Source organism: Catharus ustulatus, chromosome 9 (assembly GCF_009819885.2).
Source record: "Catharus ustulatus isolate bCatUst1 chromosome 9, bCatUst1.pri.v2, whole genome shotgun sequence".
NCBI classification, from domain to species: domain Eukaryota; kingdom Metazoa; phylum Chordata; class Aves; order Passeriformes; family Turdidae; genus Catharus; species Catharus ustulatus.
This window is the reverse complement of record NC_046229.1, coordinates 25,369,663-25,388,100: the sequence shown is the minus strand read 5'-3', so window position 1 is coordinate 25,388,100 and position 18,438 is coordinate 25,369,663. Positions and strand designations below refer to the sequence as shown.

The window sequence follows — 18,438 nt, the reverse complement described above, 5'->3', positions numbered from 1 at the left end:
CGACCAGAACAGCGCCGGGCGCGTTCGCTCCGCCCTCCAGCGCCCCTCGACTGCCTCTTGTCCGAACCATCATCTTCTTGTCCTACTGCTGAATAGAGCAGTCAAAGTGTTTAAATTTAAACAATCGTTCTTTTTCAGTGTTCACGGTCTTTCTGAGAGACGTCTTTGGAGATGAATGTTTAATACGCTGGAATGAATGAAATAAAACTGCTCAGATTTCAGGGAGTAATGCAGGAAATGATCCTTAAGGGATATTTGGGATCATGATGTTGGTGTAACTGATCTGATACTGAAGTTATGATGTAGGTAAGAAGAAGGATCCAAAAGCCTCCAAATAATGTCTTGCACTTCCAGCTCAGTCCGGAGCAAATAAGCATGGATCTGAAAAGTGATTTCATGTACCGTCTGGAGCAGGATCAGGAATTGCAGAAGGTAACTGTGTTTGCTGTGATCTGTCATCCTTGTGCCAGGCTCTTTATTTTCCAGGAGGGGTTGGACATTACACAAAGTGTATAAGGCTGGATTTCAGCACAAATACACAGCACGTTTTCAGAAGCCCTGGATGTTCCAGTGGGGTGGATGTGGGGGTGAGTTGTGCTGTGTCAGGAAAAGATACAAATTGTGACCTGTTGTTTGGCAGTTTTTCCTTTGGGTAAGGCTAAAGTGTAGGAAAAGTGAGGCAAAGTATAGATGTGGAGCAGAACAGGCTGATTTTTGGAGATTTTGGCAATTTCTTTTCCAGATCCAAGAAGCAAGAGAGGCCTTACCTGTGAAGAATTTTGAAAGTGAAATTCTGGATGCAATCCATCACAATTCTGTTGTCATCCGTGGTGCCACTGGTTGTGATAAAACCACTCAAGTGCCCCAGTATATCCTGGATCTCTCTTCCCCCTTTCCAGCCTCCTGCAATGATTCTTTTCTTGAGGAGCAGTCAGGGCATGGGACCCCTCATGTGTCAGCCACAGGGACCCTCAGCCAGCAAGAGGTTCAGCCCAGGGCACAAAAAGATGCACCTTTCAATCTGACATCAGGTTAGTTGCTCTGGTGAGACCCCACCTGCAAAGTTCTGTGTTTCCCAACATCAGGACATGGAGCTGCTGGAGGGAATTGCCCCAAACAGGGCCAAGACACTTCTGAGACTGTTTTAAGTACATATTATATTACTGGATTTTGCAAACATTAAAATGAATGCTGTATGTATAATGTTTGCTGTATGAATATACTTCCTTTTAGTTCTGCTATTAACAAAACTTAGAAATAGTAGTGTGATAAATATATATTTTTCTGGGACTATAGCATAGTATTATAAAAAGCTTTTGTTCCTGTAACTAATGCAGAAGAGTAAAAGATGATCAGGAAATTCTTCACATTCTTGGATTATCCTATCTGGATGAAGATGCCAGAACCCCAAGGAAGAAATTTATTGATTGCCGTTACCAGGGAGGATGTGACAGAATGGAGCCCCAAGGAGAAATAAAAAAAATGTTGATTTACAGGATGGAAAGAAGGGGCAAGTTGGGGGAAACTGAAAGGAATGTTTTTGAATAATGCATGAGAGTCTATGAATATACAATGGGCTGATGTATTTGAGGAGTGTCTCCAAAACAGCAGGCCTGCTCTTCATCGTATGCAAGTTCTGTTCTCTATTTGTTGCCTAGTTTCATCCTGTGTCTTTAGCTTGTGGGTAATATTTGCAAGGTTCTATATTGGTTGTGGTGTATGTTATTCTTGCCCAAGCATGCCTAGGCACAATGCTTTTAACCCTTTCAGGAGCGAGTCCAGAGAAGGCCTTGAGGATGCTCTAAAGGCTGGAGCCCCTCTGCTCTGGAGACAAGGCTGGGAGAGCTGGGGGTGTTCAGCTTGGAGAAAAGAAGGCTCAGGTGAGACCTCAGAGCCCCTTCCAGTGTCTAAATGGGCTCTAAGAGAGCAGGAGAGAGACTTGGGACAAGGCCTGGAGTGACAGGACACAAGGAATGGCTTCCCACTGACAGAGGGCAGGGTTAGATGGGGTATTAGGAATAAGTTTTCCCCTGTGAGGGTGCTGAGGCCCTCGCACAGGGTGCCCAGAGAAGCTGTGGCTGCCCCTTTCCTGAAGTGTCCAAGACCAGGTTGGACAGGGCTTGGAGCATTCTAGGACAGTGCAAAATGTCCCTGCCCAAGGCAATGGATGGAATGAGATGATTTTAAGGTCCTTTCCATCCCAAAGCATTCTATGTTTTTATGATTCTCTGCCTTCCTAACCTGCATGACAGCATTCTGTACTGCCACATGGAAGTCTACAGCTCAATTGTGGCTTTATTTCTGTCCTAAGGGAAAAAATTGAGAAATACCTGCTTATTAGTGATCCAAAGCTTGCTGTTACAGAAGTGATTTCTTTTTTTAATTTTGCATTAAGGTGTATAAACACAGAGCTCAGACAGAAGCAGGATTTTACATGCACAGACAATGTCCCAGTGACTTTGATGAACAGATACCAGCCTGAGCAACCTGCTGGTGTCATACTGTTGTTTAAACCCACAATGTAGTGTCCTCATGGAGAGGACAAAGCACCATCCAGCTGAGAGGGGGTAGAGATAGATCTTCCTCCTTTCTAGGAAAAAGTTATCAGCCCTCTCCTTTAACTGGGAAAAATTTGCTGGTTTTTATTAAACAAGCCCAGTCAGTCCTGGAACATGCAGAGTTCCAAGGGAGCAGTGTAAACTGTCAGGCCACACGTGCCCCAGCAAAGCCAGCCCTGACAGGAAGGGGCTTGGGCACATTGCCAGTTCCCTGAAAGAAATCCTGCCCATCATGTGGGGGATGTGCCATATGGCAGAGAATCCCAGAAAAGAAACCTCCAGATCCACATGGAAGTGAACAACATCATACAAGTGGAAGTTGGGGATGTGGCTTAGTGGTGGACCCAGGAGTGTCAGGTTAATGGTTTGGACCTGATGATCTTAGAGGTCTTTCTGAACCTTAGTGATTCCATGAGTCTGTGATCAGTGCCCATCAGGCCACACAATGCTGTCCAGCTTGGCTTTGGCCTTGATGATGAACTCGCTGGAGGCACCAACAAGCGGAAGCCGTGGAGGTCCCATGGGAATGCCAGAAACAGAAGTCATTACAGCTTTGGTCTGTGCAACACCAAAACCTGGGCAGACAAAAGCAAAATCAGGACATTAGCAGACCACTTTCCTTAAAGCAGCCTCAATACAGGTGTTCAAAAAAGCAGCAGTACAGATTTTCTGTGTAATTCAGTATCAACCAGGTTTCAGGCATTTCTTGGAAGCAAGAACAGGGTAACTGAAAACAAGTAACTGTGCTTGCAGACAGGGGCAACACTGCAGTAAAAATTACACCTAGTTACTACATTTATTCATATGTAAGCATCCCCTCATGCAGACTCACACAGAGCCAAGCCTTGGGAGTAGTGACATCCAGCTCTCTGTCCATAGCTCACAACTTCTTTTGTACCTCTGGATATTTAGTGTTTGCATCTGCATCTATAAGGCTAAAAAATACTGCAATTCCTCTGACTTTGAACCCAATAAATACAACCAGGCTCTAAAGCTTGGCAAGATTCATCAGGGCTTGCACATGTCCAGCAAACTCATAATAAACAGTTCTCTTCATTAAAGTCTGATATAATTTAATGTAAACATTTCCTGTTTGTTTCCGTCTCCCTAAACCACTCTGTTGGTTTTAATTGTTTTTTATATTTAAACTTGATTTTGTTTCTAAAAATCATTCAATTTTTAAATGTTTTTGCCTTGTACAGCCTTCAACAAAATTCCTGTTTAATTGCAGCAAGGCAGAAGAGAGAAGAATCAGAGCCATTCTTCTACTTAGGCACCACCATTTCAGAGAAATTATTGTAGAAACAAAGCTGGAAATGAGCTTTTGGAGAGATGGAAGGAAAAAAACCTAACAAAAAAACCAACCCACAGAAAGAGTCAGGATAAGAACAAGGGTAAATCACAGAGTCACAGCTTTAAATCTGTGAGATCTCACAGCAGAAGGAAGGAAGGGAGAGTGGAATCTGTCAGGGATGCTTGCTCAGCTCCCTTTGTTGAGCTCCCAACTGCTACTAAGTTGGGAAACAGCAGATGCAACAGTTTTTCTCTGCAAAATCTTTCAGGAAGGAAGTTCTAAGAGTACAGCAATATGAGAGTTTGAGAAGCAGAAAGTTTGCACTTTTAGACATGAGGGAAACAGGCAGTGTTTACCCAGTTTACTTACCCAGTTTGATGACAAAATTGAGAAATTCTCCAGTGAGAAACTAGAAAAGACCAACAGTAATTTATTAACAGATTTGAAGGTGTAAAAGCATCTAAAGCTACTATATTTATATCTTATAGCATTGCTCACTTGCATGGAGGAAATTAGAGTTGAAGGGTAAGTCGTTAAAAGGCCTTGGTTAAAAGGTAGTGAGGAATGGTCAAAAAAGTGAGGAGGGCGTGAATAACAAAAAGGTGGGGTGGAGATGAAAGAGTTTTTCTTTAATAAATCTGCCTCAGTATGGGTGACAGAACCACATGGAGAACAGCCACAGTAAAGCTGGAAGAGAAAGAAGGTTGCTCCCAGTGAGGCTCAGGAAGATGCTGTACCTGATACTGCTGTGCCAAGGCAAAGTCTGGCTTCGCAAAGGCTTGCAACATCAGGTTGGTTTGTCGGCCCAAATAGTTGTATGTACTGTCAAAAAACCAAACCAAAAATAGAACTGGTAAATGCAAAGAAGGAACTTAAAACCAGTGAAACAAAAGAAGTAACCACAGGCTTTTGCTGTTGACATTCTCATTATTGTGAGAGAAATTTGTGGAGTTTATGTGTGGTATCAAGCCAAGTATGCCAAGCTCCATGGAAGAACTAAGAGAGCCAATTTCTCTTCCCAGCTCTTTCCAAATGGAACTGCTTTTCAAAACTAAAAATAAAAGACATCACCTGGCAAATAAGGAAAGTCAATCACTTAATTTTCCAGTTGCTTGTTCATTTAATGGATTGCCTAGATAGGAACACAGGTATCACACAGTAATTCATCTAATCAGCTTGATATGAAGGGCTGAGGATAAATTACAAATTAAACTCAGCACAGCCCTTTCCCTCACAGACTGCTCATGTGAGCAGCTTAGAAACCAGTGATCACCCAAAGGAACATAATCTGAGTCCCATCACTAGGACTGCGGATAGATTATGTGTCTGTTTGCCTCTGTACATCCCTATCCTCCAAAATCTTCCATTGCTGTGAATGAAGGCAGTCAGGGAAATGCTATGCAGATAGTGGAAGATAAAACAGCACAGTGTATGTGTGAGGGGAGGGAGTCCAAGCCATACTGACCTTCCAACTGCTCCATTTGCCCCTACTGCCAGTGCACCCAACAGTTGCTAGTTTGGGGTGGAGGGAGAAAAAAAAAAGTTTAAAAAATTTACTTCATGTAATAAAATCAAGGGAAAAAAGGGGTGGTGGGAGGGAGCAGCAAAACTGCTTTGCACCGAGTGTCCAGGGTTACTTCTTCCCCAAGGCTGAAGCAAGAGAGGACCTTAGATGAAATTACTTTCAAGAAAAGTGTCTTACCTCATCCACCCCATAAAGAAATTCAAACTCCCCTGTTTCATTCTTGTTTATGCACTGTGCCAGGTCCAAGAGGTCCGTGTCACTGAACTTCACACCCTGGAAGGTGGGGATCTGTGCTTTTATCCCATCCAGCAACTCTTCCACACGAACTGTGCAGAATAGCAATCTCATATGAGGGAACTCAGGCCTGTTTTGGGAGAGTTCCCTGCCTTGTTCCCATGAGAAAGACTTCAGGTTTTACAAATTGTTCACTTTCAGCCCAAGCCTAGTGAATTATACAGCTCTAAAACGAGTAAGACAACAAAGAGTAAGACTCTTACCAGATCAGAAGTAGTTTAGGAATGAACTGGCAATAACACATTTAAGACTGAATATAAACCCATGGTTTCAAAAACACCATATAACCTTCTTTCCAGAGCAAATAAGCAAAGAATCTGTACTCTGTACTTACTCTTCACACCCGTCAGAGGAGGAATGTGATAGTAATAAAATGGCACCTCAGGGGCTTCAGATGCAACCTTCTGTAAGAAAGCAACCAGCTCATCTAGAAAGAAACCATCAGGTATCTCATAAGAGAAGGAGACATTCATAGGGAGGCACAGTTCAGATTCACAGCACAGGGGCTGTGGAAAGGCCTCACCTTGTGCACCACAGAGAGCAAGTCATACAAAACCCTTCACATGCCATAAAACATTAAATGTGATATAAATCAGGGGAAGACCTTAAGAAAGGCAAAGACAATATTTCTTCTAAACCAAACCAGTTTCAGGAGCTCCCACTCATTCTCTTACAGGTGTAACTCAGGCATGCTCTCACATGTGCCAGACCTGTGTGCCAAATGGAGCAGGGTTTTGGAGAACTTTTTTTGCAACATTTTAGGAATCAAAGAGTTGTTATGGCTGACATTCTCCCTGAGAATCTTGCTCATTGCATCTTTCATAGATCTTAGGAAATTTTCTCATTGACACAGAAGGAAGAAGAATGGCAAAAAAAAAAAAACAGTGCTGAACTGCCATCCTACTCTCAGCAAGGTTTCTGCTGACTTTTGTGCTGTTCCTCTGTAAGTACCAGTCTGATTGCCACTGACTGTGTCCTGGCTGTCACTATCAGCCATTCTGGCAAGTTACTCTGGTTTCTTCTGGTGCTTTCATATGAACATTCAGAATTCATTCAGACAACTTCTAATATTTCTTTTACAAACCTCCACTTCATATGGTTCTTTTATGTTATTGCCAGGATCTTCAGGACAAAATACTCAGTTTGGAAGTTTTGAGGTAACCTTATACAGACAGAACCAAACCTGATCACCTCAGAAACAGGAGCCACAACTGTGTTTCAGCAGTTGCTCAAGTTGGTCAGTGCCCAGCAAGGGTCAGCATGGAACCAGCTGCTTCCTAGTGTGGCTCAGATCAAGTGTGAACACCAAACTATCCATTCAGAACACAGATTAGTTAAATAGACTATTCTTTCCAAAAGCAATTATTCTTTTTACAAAAGGCTAACGAAATACATCCCAAAAGACATCCTTCCCATTTCTTACTAGCACAATTCTGCTATCTATCATCTTTAAAAAATGCTTCTTGCAGGTTTTGCTTTTCCATTACAGTTGTGCAAACATTATAATCAGAATATTTTCCAAACAAAGTACATGGCTTTAATCCTTTAGGATGAAGGCTGGGAGGGAAATTTAAAGGCCTCAGCAATCACATCTACTCACCTTTTTTTGTGGGTTTGAAGAAGAAGGGGGCTATGACAGCGATGCCACCAGCACCTATGGCTGCTGCGTGTCTTGCCTATAAAAGAGAGAGTGGAAAGTATCTGAGGGTACATCTGCTTCTATTTATCACACAGAGTGAAAAATATCATATACACACCAGCTCTTGGCACTCTGGCAGATTCAATGCTCCCACATGAATGATCACGTGGTCCAATCTGCACAAAAAAACAAATTCAGAAGATTTTGGGGAGGTTTCAGTGATGGTGAACTACCAGGCTGCCAAAATTACTTGCTTCAGCCCAGACAGTGACAGAACAAGAACCTAAAAAAAGAGTTGAGCCTATGTTGACCTGATGAGCAGAAACATGGAGAAAATGGTGACAGTGACAAGCGGTGGTGGAAGGAAGAGAACCCATTTGTAAACATAAGTCACATGTGACTTGCTGTTGTACTTGCAAGGCTGTCAGGAGGGATGAATCTTAGCATTTTATTAGGAAATTGAAATTAACACATCAATGATTCAAGGGGAGCCCGGGAAGGGTAAAGGAAAACAAAGTATATCTTTACTTTCTAAACTATTTCTCCACAAACCTACCAGAAGAGTTCCACCCCACAGCAGCACCTTTGACTGCTTGCCTGCTCTTGTGAAGGGAATCCTCCATGTTCCAGCTCATAAACCCCACTGCTGTTTTTTTCCTTTATATCTATAGGAGACTTGGATATAAAGGCTATGGATCTGAAGGCTGTCATCCTTCACACCAGTTTATTTCTCCTCATTATCCTTCTCCCCCAAAACACCTCCTCCTCTGCTCATCCTCTGACCCAGCATCCAAGAGAAAGGCAGCAGTGAGGGGTACAAGGCTATGACAGGTACAAGAAAGGGAGAATGAAGCTGCAATTGGATACACAGCTGCAGATCCAGATTGAATTCTTTCTTCTATTACTAATTTTGCACCTTTAGGGAAGCAGTTAAGCACTTGACACCTCAGCTTCAGTCACACCAAATAATATAATACATTAAAAGGTTCAGAAATGCTCTTTATTTGCATTACTTCTCAAGACTAAGCAAAGGGCACAGCCCTTCTCTTCCAAGCCCTTTCTCATTCCCCCACCTCTCAGTGTACCAAAGAGAAAGACTCTCACAAGCTCTCCTAGCAGCAGGAAAACATAAGTCTGTGATAAAGGAGCTGGGGAACAAAGCCCAGTAACACAATACTAAAAAAAAAAACCACACTTCAGCACACTTAGTTTTGCAATCTGGCATTATTATAACATAAGAGCTGGAATTCCCCATTCCCTCTCAGTTACTTACTTGTCTTTCCCCTGGCACACCCATTCGTCTGCCAACTGCTTCCTCTCCTGGATGCTAAGGGACAGGCCTTCTCCTGTTGTGCCATTCACTGTTTCAACACAACAAAACACACATCAGTTTCACTGAAGGCAAGAACTAACATTTTTGAGTTGGGAAGAATCATTCAGATTAATCTCCTCTGTCAACACATACAGATGAATTATCCATTCATCTCTGGGAATGTTATGAAGGCACCTTATTTTATCCCCCACAGAAATGGGGTGTGGACAAAAGCAGATGCCTTTAGTACCTCTTGCACTCTCTCCACTGGTGAATATAAATGGCCAGGATGACCCCATGTCCCCATTCCCTCCCACTACAGCTCCTACCAGGTAAGATATCACAGGATTCCCACCCAGGTAAAAGGGCTGTAATGCAGTTTCTGTCACTTACCAAAAACATTCTTCACATTCTGCTCATTTACCAAATAATCCACGTACTGGCCAATCACTGGGAGGTTAATTTTTCTGCAATAAAAGGAACCAGAGCTAAGTCCCCACTTATTTATTTTTTATGTTATTAAGGTTAGTTATTTTTAACTTAGTGATTAAGAAACCAAAAAAACCCCATGGATTTTGAAGCCTTGCATTGGTATACAGACAGATTACCCAGAGTTAAGAAACCCTTGACATCTGTTTAACATCTGAGGGCAGCAGCTCAGCCTTGAATTTGCTCTTGCTGTTTCCCTTCCTCCTGACGCGTAGTTTGCTGTTCCAAACTTTTACTGGGAATTGCTGCAGGCTTGTCACAGCAAAGAACTTTTTTGGGAGATATGAGAGAACAGGAGACACTAAAACCTCTTCCTCTTTTGAGGGAAACAGGAGTCCTCTTGAGAGCACAAAGTTATTTGTGCAAGTGCTGGCAAATGGTTAAACTGCTGGATGGTTATAACTGCTGGATACAGAGAATGAAATGGCATCTGCTGGATGTGACTTTGACCTCTCTCTCTCATTAAAGGATGAGAAGAGCAACAGAATTCCCTGCCAAAGAGGGGAAAGAGAATTCTTGGGTTTTCTTCTATGCAAGACAAACTTATTTTGTTCACTACTGTATAATACTTCACTGTTGTTTTCATTTGTCAAAAATACAGACCAAACCTATGGTCTGGAAGTAAATTCTGGAGCCTTGATAGGTTTTACACAACACCCAAAATTCCACAGATGCCTTTCCAGAACATATCTGACAAGGACCATGGAGTCCAGGCAAAGGGCTCAGGTCACTCTCTAAATACTATGTTGTGATAAATTTGAGCCATAATGAAAAAGAAATCAGAAATAAGTTTGCTTTAAAGCAAAAACCAAAGCAGTGACTGCAAAGGAATGAGTTCCCTGACTGGGAAGGAGCCATGTTTTTCAGCACTTAAAGTTCACTTTTGGAGATCTGTATTACCGAATCTCCACTTTCTCTCTCAAAAGCAGGTACAGATCCTGACACATCCCCCACAAGAGCTCAGGGTTCTCTGCTGACTCCAAACAACTTGGTCTTGCAACATCAAAATGCAGTCAGGAAGCTTCTGTTTGCCACCTCTGCTCTGAAGAAAGCTGAATTTCAAGTTTCAGTTTGATGTTATTTTCAAAACTGTGCTGTCCTTGCAAAATTTTCTCCAAGTTTAGACTAATTCAATGCACTCATACACACATGACTGCATGCATGACTTAGCTAAGGTAGAGAGAAGTCTAAAAGGCCTTCAGATTCTGACAATTATTTTCTAGCTCTTGAGAGCTCTTTGTAACTAGGACTGCAATTTTCCCTAACAAATGTAAAAACACTGCAATGCTCTACATATTGATTTACTATTATAAACTTTGATTTACTATGATAAATGTTGATTTGCTATGATATGATATTGTACTATGATTTAATTTGCATCCATAAAGCAAAACAGAAAAGGAGATACAAGATGATCCAAATTCCAGACCCAGAGCCACAGTACTTGCTGGCATCAGAAGGAAGCAGAGACAAGGGAATCTCACTCAGGTCCTATTAATAGTGGGACCAATTTAATAGTTCCCCCAATCCCATCAGAGATCTAATTAAAAAAAAAAAAAAAAAAAAAAAAGAAAACCCCCATAAATAAAAAAAAAACCCCATGCAGATCTGTTCCAAGTAAGAAAGAAGGAAAATAGGGGTGGAAGGAAAGAAGGAAGCAGCACTCAGTGTTACTTTGACAGCTCACCCATCCGGAGTCATTGGAGTGATGGTGGCAGCGACAAGACCCTTTAACTTCTTTCGGGGTGTCATTGATCTGTCTGGAAGAAAAAGGTGCAAAAGGGATTACCATGTCTGCTCCGATGCTTCTGTGAAGGGGTGAAAACCCCGCGGGCCGTGCAGCCGAGCCCGCCGGGCAGGGAGGGCGGCTCTGCAGAGCCATTCCCGAGGGGAAGGATGTTGGGAGCGGGGGGATCGGCACGGCTGCCCCGCACCTCGATCCGCGCTGCTCCAGCGGCTGCGGGCACGGCAGGAGCCGGGACAGGGGCGGGGACAGCGGCAGCAGCTGACGAGACACAGCCAGCCCAGCGCAGCCCAGCCTGCCCAGCCTTCCCCGCCCAGCCCAGCCCACCGTCCTCATCACTGTCCCCATGACCAGCCCAGCCCAGCCCTGCCCACCCTCCTCATCACTGCCCCCATGACCAGCCCATCTCCACGCAGCCTTCCCTGCCCAGCCCACAGTCACAGAATCGCTGGATTGCAAGAGACCTGCAAGATCATGCTCTAACACCTCAACTAGACCATGGCACCAAGTGCCACATCCAGTGTTTTTTTAAACACATCCAGGGATGGTGACTCCACCACCTCCCTCAGCAGACCATTCCAGTACTTGATCACTCCTTCTGTGAAAAACTTTTTCCTTATATCCAACCTAATTTTCCCTTGACAGCTTGAGACTGTGTCCTCTTGTTTCTGCCAGTGGTTACCAGGCAAAGAGCCCAACCCCAGCTGAGCACAGCCACCTTTCAGGGAGTTATAGAGAGTGATGAGGTCACCCCTGAGTCTCATTTTCTCCAGGCTGAACACTCCCAGCTCCCTCAGTCCTTCCTCACAGGGTTTGTGTTCCCAGCCCCTCCCCAGCCTCGTTGCCTCCTCTGGACATGCTCAAGCGTCTCAATGTCCTCCCTGAACTGAGGGGCCAGAACTGGACACAGCACTCGAGGTGTGGCCTCACCAGTACTGAGTCCAGGGGCAGAATGACCTCCCTGCTCCTGCTGGCCATGCTATTCCTGACACAGGCCAGGGACCATTGGCCTTCTTGGCCACATCCTCCTCATTCGTGTCCCCATCTCCATCCCCTCCCATCCCATCCCATCCCCTTCCTGCCCCTCAGCCCCCATGGCCCCACCCAGCACAGTCACAACTCCCACAGGCTCCTACTGCCCCTGTTTGGGTCATCCATCATTATCTGCAAACTTCAGGATAAAAATAAATAAATGAACCTTTAAATATTAATAAATAACAGGATGGAGACAAACAAAATCTTTGAATGATTTGGGTTGCAAGGGACCTTAAAAGGTCACCCAGTGCCACCCCTGCCATGGGTAGGGACATTTTCCACTAGCCCAGCTTGCACCAAGCCCTGTCCAATCTGGCCTTGGATACTTCCAGGACACAACCTGTGCCAGGGCCTCCCAACCCTCACACAGAGAAACCTCTTCCCAATATCTAACCTAATACTGTAATCCCAGCCCTGCTGAGGTGCTGGAAGCACTCCCAATAGCAGTGCAATGTTCCTGCTCTGGGACACATCCACGTCCCTGTGTGAGAAAGGCAAAGGAGCAGGCTACTCCTTGCATGCAGCCCAACATGCTTTCACCACATGTGTACCATGTCCATTGGGAAGTGCTCTATAGAGCCATTTAGAGGAAGTCCTTAAGATTTCCTGAGTATTTTAATGCCATTTTAGTGCTACTTCATGGAGTTGACAGCACAGGAGAGAAGCTTTTCAGTAGCCTGGAGAGGTTTAGAGCTACTTAGAACTCTGCAGGAGTCATGGTTTTAGAGTTGTTTTGAACTCTTCAGAGGAATTTTAAAGCTGCCTGGAGGAGATGAGAATTGTACAGTAGAGATTTAGAGGCATTTTAGATGCATTTAAAGACATACCAGTGCTGCTTACAGCAACACAGAGCAGCTTTAGATCAGTTTAGGGGAGCTCTGAGGTGTTGAGAAGAGGTTTAGAATAGCTAAAGGAGTTTAGTACTCTACAAGAGTTCTGGCACATTTCACAGGACTTTAGGGCTGCTTAGAACAGTTTATAGGACATTTAGATCAACTCAGAGCAGTTCAGAATGGTTTTAGAGGATTTCAGAAGAGTTTTAGCACTGTCTCGAAGCAGGAATTCCAGAACTGCAGAAAAGAATTCTAGAGCAGTTGCAAGGAAACTGAGAAGGGCTCGAGATCTATTTTGAGGCAATTTACTGCTACTTTAAGCATCGTGGTAGTAGTGTTGTTTAGAGGATTTTCAGAATGGAAATTTTAGAGAAATTTGTAACTTCTCACTGTTGTTTGTAGCCAATCAGAATAGTTTTAGAGCTGCTGAGATGGGTTGTAGAGCAGTGTGGTGCACTTTAGAGCTCTTTAAGCTTTCTAGAGTATTGTGGAGCTCTTAAAAGAAGTCCACACTTTAGCACTCTATAATCTTTTAGAATCAGATTTTAAAAGGTGTAACTTGGGGGGTGTAATAATAGCTTTTTCAGAGCTCGTCAGAGATGTTTTGTAGCTGTGTAGTGGTATTTTAGAGGGGATTAGAGCACCTCACAGCATATTCAAGGAGGTTTAGCGGTCCTTAGAGGAGTTTTAGAGGCCCAGGGGAAATTCACAGAGCTTCAAATCATTGTAGAGGAACTCTAGATATGATCAGAAAAAGCCTCCTGGAGGAGGTATAGAAAGATGCTAGAGAAGTTTGGAGGACTCAAGCACTGTACAAATGGATATTACAGCTCCCAGAACCACTTAGTGTGCCTCTGAGGAGTTCTGGAGGAATTTGGAACTATTTTTCAGATCTTTACAGCTGTTTCAGGAAGTGTAAAGGTATTTTAAAGGTGGGCATTAAGAGTTTGAGATGTTTAATACATCTCAATGGCAGTCCTGAGCTGATTAGAAGAGTTTTAGAGTGGTTTAGAGATGGCTTAGTCGTGTAAATTACATCTGATTCGAGGCAATTGCCTCGTTTAAGAAACAAAGTTCCCTACAGCTCTTTAGAGCTGATTAAAGGATTTTAGAGCATTTTAGAAGATGTACACAGTAGTTTAGAGATGCCAACAAAAATCACCTGCTCTTTTTCCAAAATAAGTATAGCAATAAAAGTACAGTTTTTAATATGTTTAAGCAACTTTTCTGTGAATGTCAAATAACTTTGTAAGATAATTTCAAATGGGGAAGTTATAAACACTCTTTTACTGCCATGTGCTAACGAAGTGGATTGCTATTATTTAATAAGAACTCAATTATTCAAGTAACTGATTTGCTGAAGACGCTTAATAATTAAAGCCAAAGGCCCTGCAAGTTTCTTTCAGACTTTTTGTTGTTGCTGTTTTTTAACTTTTCCATTACTTTCCAATACACTGAGAACTTACCACCCCTGTCCTTTACTTCTGCTTTCCCCAAATCACAGTTCTATCTACATATATACAGTTTTGACATCCAAGCTTTCCCATTTCTCAGGAGGACTTTTGGTTTGGCATAACTACACTATAGCCTTGCCTCTTTTTCTCTACAATACACAAATGTATCCAGATGTAATTTTCTTTCAAAGACACACCCAAGTCTATTTTCAGAGAAATATGATGTACTGAAGCCTAAATGAAAATTCAGAAACACAGTACCTGTGAAAGTGAAGAAATTCTGTTAAATACCATCATGTCTGGCTAGTATTCAGAAGTACATCATCTGGGGAGTTGATGTGATGTCATTATCTATGTATGTATCTATCTACCTACCTACTACCTACCTACATTTACTCTGCTCTAAATCTAAACATGCAAAAATGAAAATAAATGCTAACCTCTTGGATATTGAATTTTCATTTCTAACTATTAAGTTTGCTGTTGATTCTACCTGTAAACTTGCCAGTTTAACTGTTGTAGAGTTAAGCATAACCTGAAGGATTTTCCTAACTTAGCATTTTCTTAACTGTCTTAGACAGACATTCCCTTACAGGGAGTTGGAATTAAAAGCTCTTTAAAGTCACAAACCATTCTGTGATTCTCTGATTCAGGCTGCTGTGTCTGCTGCATAAAAGATGTTTTAACATTTTAACATTTAACAGCTGGTAATTTTTTACAAGTTAAAATGTTTTCCTATTAGCAGTCAACAAGAGCATAATCTAATTTATGTCTCTGGAAATAGAACTATCACGGGTACCCTGGACCACTGGCAATCAAGAGAGTATCAGGGATGCTACTCTTCAAGTAAAGCTCACCTCTGAACACAGCCAACAGTGCCATCTGCTGCAGACTGAAGCTTTGGCTCATTCTGGGAACAGACAGGAAGAGACACCAGGTTCTGGAAGAACCCATCTCTGAAGGCCTTACTCACATCCTCTAAAGAACAGAAGTACCCAACAAAACCCCACACCCAATACCAATATTCCCACTGTTAGAAGATGGGAGAGTTCTGATATGATCCACACTCATGCCAGTAAGATGAGGAAGAAGTTTAGGACATAAACTCTCAGTTCTAGTTACGCTTCATGCCTTTTTGGAAATGGAAAACATTAAAATATTATTTTAAGGAAAAGATTTCCTTTAACATATCAATCTTTAATCTCCGGGCCTGTTTCCATCATGTCTGGACATGTTCTTGGGTTCCTGGGACTACATAAGTAAATGCTGAGCTCTCCAGGGCAATTTGTGCATATCAGGGTCTTCTTCAGACATGTGGGGTTGTTCCCATGATTTCAGAACAAGAGAGTCAGGAGTCAGGAGCTTTCCCCAGGTCCTTGGCAGAGGAGCTGCCAGGGGGTCTCACTTCATGCAGCTTTAGACTGGAGTAGGCTGAGAATGAGAGGGAAGGAAGGAGGAAGGGAAGGAGGGGGCCAAAGCAGGTAAAGAAAAAGAAAAGATCACTTTAAAACTCTGGCAAGGGAAATCAAAAAATGCAAATGCAGAACCCACTGTGTTTCTGCCCAGACAGCTGTTGCCTCTTCAGAGCTATGCTTGCAAGTAAGGTGTATTCTGTAACAGTTTAGGCTTAAGTCTCTCCAAAATGATTTTAAAAAGCAAAACCACCAATACAATAAATTTGTGTCAAGACTTTTTTTCTAGTAAGCACTGTTAGCTCTTTCCCTTAATGAGACACTCCTATCTTGAAGATAAAAATTTACCTTTTTTCATGTTCTTGTTTCTGAGAAGAATCTGTCAATAACAGAATGTGGGAGAATTTGCAGGGAAAGATGAATTCATTCTCAGTACTCATAGAGGACTAGAAGTTTCTGTGGATCTAGGTAACTTCTTTCACTGGCTAAAGCTTGCTGAGACAGTTGCTTGTTGAGTTTAGTTTCTAGCTAGATCCAGAACAGATCCACATTTAAAATAAGCCTTATTGTAGAAATAAACCAGTGAATAAAGCAATATATAAAGCTGGGGTAGCTTTTCCCTGGGCTCCATGCACAGAAGACAGGAAAGTTTTGGAATGTTTTTCGTAGCAGCTGGAAGCAAGGATTCATTTAGGACTAATTCCCCAAACCTGGAAGGGTTTCAAAATGTGAGCTTCAGCAGAGAAATCTTGGGAAATGCCAAGTCAGGAGTGGTGTTGGGTGTAGGAAGCTTTTTATTTGGTCAAGAGAAGCCAGTTCCATGCGTGCTCTGATGAAGTGAGCACAGAATCACTCATTCAGCAAGATTTAGGTAACACTGAGTAAGCAGGAAGATGCAGTAGCTTCACAAGTCACTTGTAACAAACTAGCTGAAATCAGGCAAAACATGGACAAAATCCACATACACATTTCCAGAAAGCAGATGACTCTTGGCTGAAGGTAAATCCAATGGTAACAAATTTCCCTGCCAATATAAAATGTGTAGGTCAGAGCATAAGGTCTAAATACCACCTCACTGCAGTTATGACACTGATTTCCTTTCCACAGTTTCCTTTCCACTGCTTCTTCATTTTCCATGCTGGGAGTGAGAGTATAATATACAATGGAGACTTTCTTTAGAGCAAGGAGATAAGAGGCTTCTTTTGGGAGATGAATTTACAGTAAGCCACAGTTCATCTAACAACATATAAGGACACTTCTGCTGCCCTGGACAGTAACTGCAGTAACATCACACACTCAACTCCTTTGCTGTGAAATGAGGTTTCTGCACCATAAAATGAGGGTATGTTTACAAAAGTAAAGGCCATTTGTATGTGAAGAGACTCAGTTCTTTTAAATTAAAATCACTGTCAAAGATTCTCTGACAGGCTTAGGCAACAATGCAAAACTGCCTAGAGTTTTGGGTTGAGAGCACTTGATAAAACACGTGAGTGGCCACACATCCCTGTCCCTCACATGCCCATTCTTCATATTGTACTACAGACTTGTCAGCTACAAGAACATGACTCAGAGTTATCATTAACCACACTGTAACAACACAATTTTTTCCTGGGTTCCTCCAGTCCTGACACAATTAGGTCAGTGGAAAAGATTCCTGCTTGTACAGTCTGTGCTTGCCTCTAGGGATAAAGGTAACTTACAACACAACTGCATGGATGTGGCAGCAGGGGTTGTAATGCTGCTACAGAGCAGATGGAAGCAGTTTTGCTGTGGAGAATGTAGCTTAGGGTCTTGTTACAGAGAGTAAAAGTGGAAATCACAAGTGATCATATCACAGGCATGTCCTTGTCCTTATCCAATCAAAGTTATTATTTTAGTACCAGTTCATCACAGTGCTCCAGCACAGATGAAGACAGTAAAATTAAGGTACAAACCACATGCTTTTATCTGCTTGTGCCCTCATCTCTGCTCCTTAAGGCAAGAGAACAGAAAAATATTGCTTTGTTAGTCATTCTAGAAAATGCCAGCCAAGTCCCAGATGCATACTTATGACATTACACAGAGGTCAAAGGGCACAGAGTTTTGGAGCCTTAATGGCTGCTGTGTACTTGTGTTTTCCTCTATTTGGAGGTACTAGTGAGACTGTGTGTCAGCTTGCACCATCCCCATTCTCTAAGTTTTGGAATGTATATAAACAGAATACATGTCCCCATGCCTGCCCTACTGTCTCATGCAGCTGTTGACATGTTCTCTCAATGTTTATGTGTAAAAACAAGAGTGCTGGAAAACAACCTCTTGGGAACACACTGAGGATTGTTCTCCAGCCTGGGGGAGCTCCACCAGAACAGTCAACTCTTTGTCAGGGACATCAGCTGGACATACACAAACTCACTGGGGGATTGTTCTGGGCCTCTCTGTTTTAGAAACCAAATGAGAACCCACTGTGGGCTTGTCTTTATCTACAGAATTTTTGCCCCCCTTCCAAGGTAATACTTCTCAGTGCTCACCATTGGGGTAAATTTGTGGAGATTTGCCAAACTAATGTTGCTGATTGCTTTTCATATGGCCTTTTCTGCTCTGAAGGTGTCCAAAAACACTTTCATTCCTTTGGGTGAAGGTGACATCCCCAGGATAAAGTGACAGCTCACCTTATGCCAGCCCATGCCTTTGCATGCCTGTAGTTCCCAAGCAAGGACCAAGCAGCTTCTGCTCCTCCAAACACCCTCTTGATGTTCCTGTTTGACCCAAGCAGAGCACAGGTAAAATGGAGAAATAGTTTACTCTGTAAAATAAAACGCACAAAGCATGCAGAGAACTGATTACACATTTCAGGCCTCAGCCTGTTTGAA

At 42.7% G+C, this 18,438-nt stretch overlaps 2 protein-coding genes across 4 annotated transcripts; one reads left to right on the top strand and one right to left on the bottom strand.

Moving 5' to 3' along the window:
• The first annotated feature begins 68 nt into the window (after positions 1-68).
• LOC117000195 (ATP-dependent RNA helicase A-like) lies at positions 69-15,212 on the top strand. Of its 2 annotated transcripts, none has more exons than XM_033067623.2 (3): positions 69-432; positions 743-1,031; positions 14,962-15,212. In XM_033067623.2, the coding sequence occupies exons 1-3, from the start codon at positions 376-378 to the stop codon at positions 15,135-15,137; spliced, it is 522 nt and encodes a 173-aa protein (XP_032923514.1). In that variant the 5' UTR covers positions 69-375; the 3' UTR covers positions 15,138-15,212. The 2 variants fall into 2 exon arrangements, with proteins under 2 accessions (XP_032923514.1, XP_032923515.1); XM_033067624.2 differs by lacking the exon at positions 14,962-15,212 and adding an exon at positions 1,771-1,883 and having other exon boundaries at positions 71-432.
• NPL (N-acetylneuraminate pyruvate lyase) lies at positions 2,357-18,403 on the bottom strand. 2 transcript variants are annotated; one of them, XM_033067621.2, is made up of 12 exons: positions 18,238-18,403; positions 10,799-10,871; positions 9,016-9,089; positions 8,584-8,671; positions 7,429-7,486; positions 7,272-7,347; positions 6,006-6,098; positions 5,555-5,703; positions 5,318-5,364; positions 4,590-4,674; positions 4,222-4,261; positions 2,357-3,133 (listed from the first exon to the last, which is right to left on the bottom strand). In XM_033067621.2, exons 2-12 carry the CDS (start codon positions 10,861-10,863, stop codon positions 2,982-2,984), a joined length of 927 nt encoding a protein of 308 aa, XP_032923512.1. In that variant the 5' UTR covers positions 10,864-10,871; positions 18,238-18,403; the 3' UTR covers positions 2,357-2,981. The 2 variants fall into 2 exon arrangements, with proteins under 2 accessions (XP_032923512.1, XP_032923511.1); XM_033067620.2 differs by lacking the exon at positions 18,238-18,403 and adding an exon at positions 11,046-11,145.
• Positions 18,404-18,438: the final 35 nt, after the last annotated feature.

Bases quoted from the DNA above. Each gene is read 5' to 3' on its own strand.
- NPL (XM_033067621.2), bottom strand. From the start codon at position 10,863: ATGACACCCCGAAAGAAGTTAAAGGGTCTTGTCGCTGCCACCATCACT. The intron at 5,704-6,005 runs GTAAGTACAGAG...TATTCTGCACAG, and splicing joins TCCTCTGACGGGTGTGAAGA to TTCGTGTGGAAGAGTTGCTG. The intron at 4,675-5,317 runs GTCAGTATGGCT...GTTTTTTGACAG, and splicing joins GCAAATGGAGCAGTTGGAAG to TACATACAACTATTTGGGCC.
- LOC117000195 (XM_033067623.2), top strand. From the start codon at position 376: ATGGATCTGAAAAGTGATTTCATGTACCGTCTGGAGCAGGATCAGGAA. The intron at 433-742 runs GTAACTGTGTTT...TTTCTTTTCCAG, and splicing joins AGGATCAGGAATTGCAGAAG to ATCCAAGAAGCAAGAGAGGC. The intron at 1,032-14,961 runs GTTAGTTGCTCT...CTCTGGAAATAG, and splicing joins ACCTTTCAATCTGACATCAG to AACTATCACGGGTACCCTGG.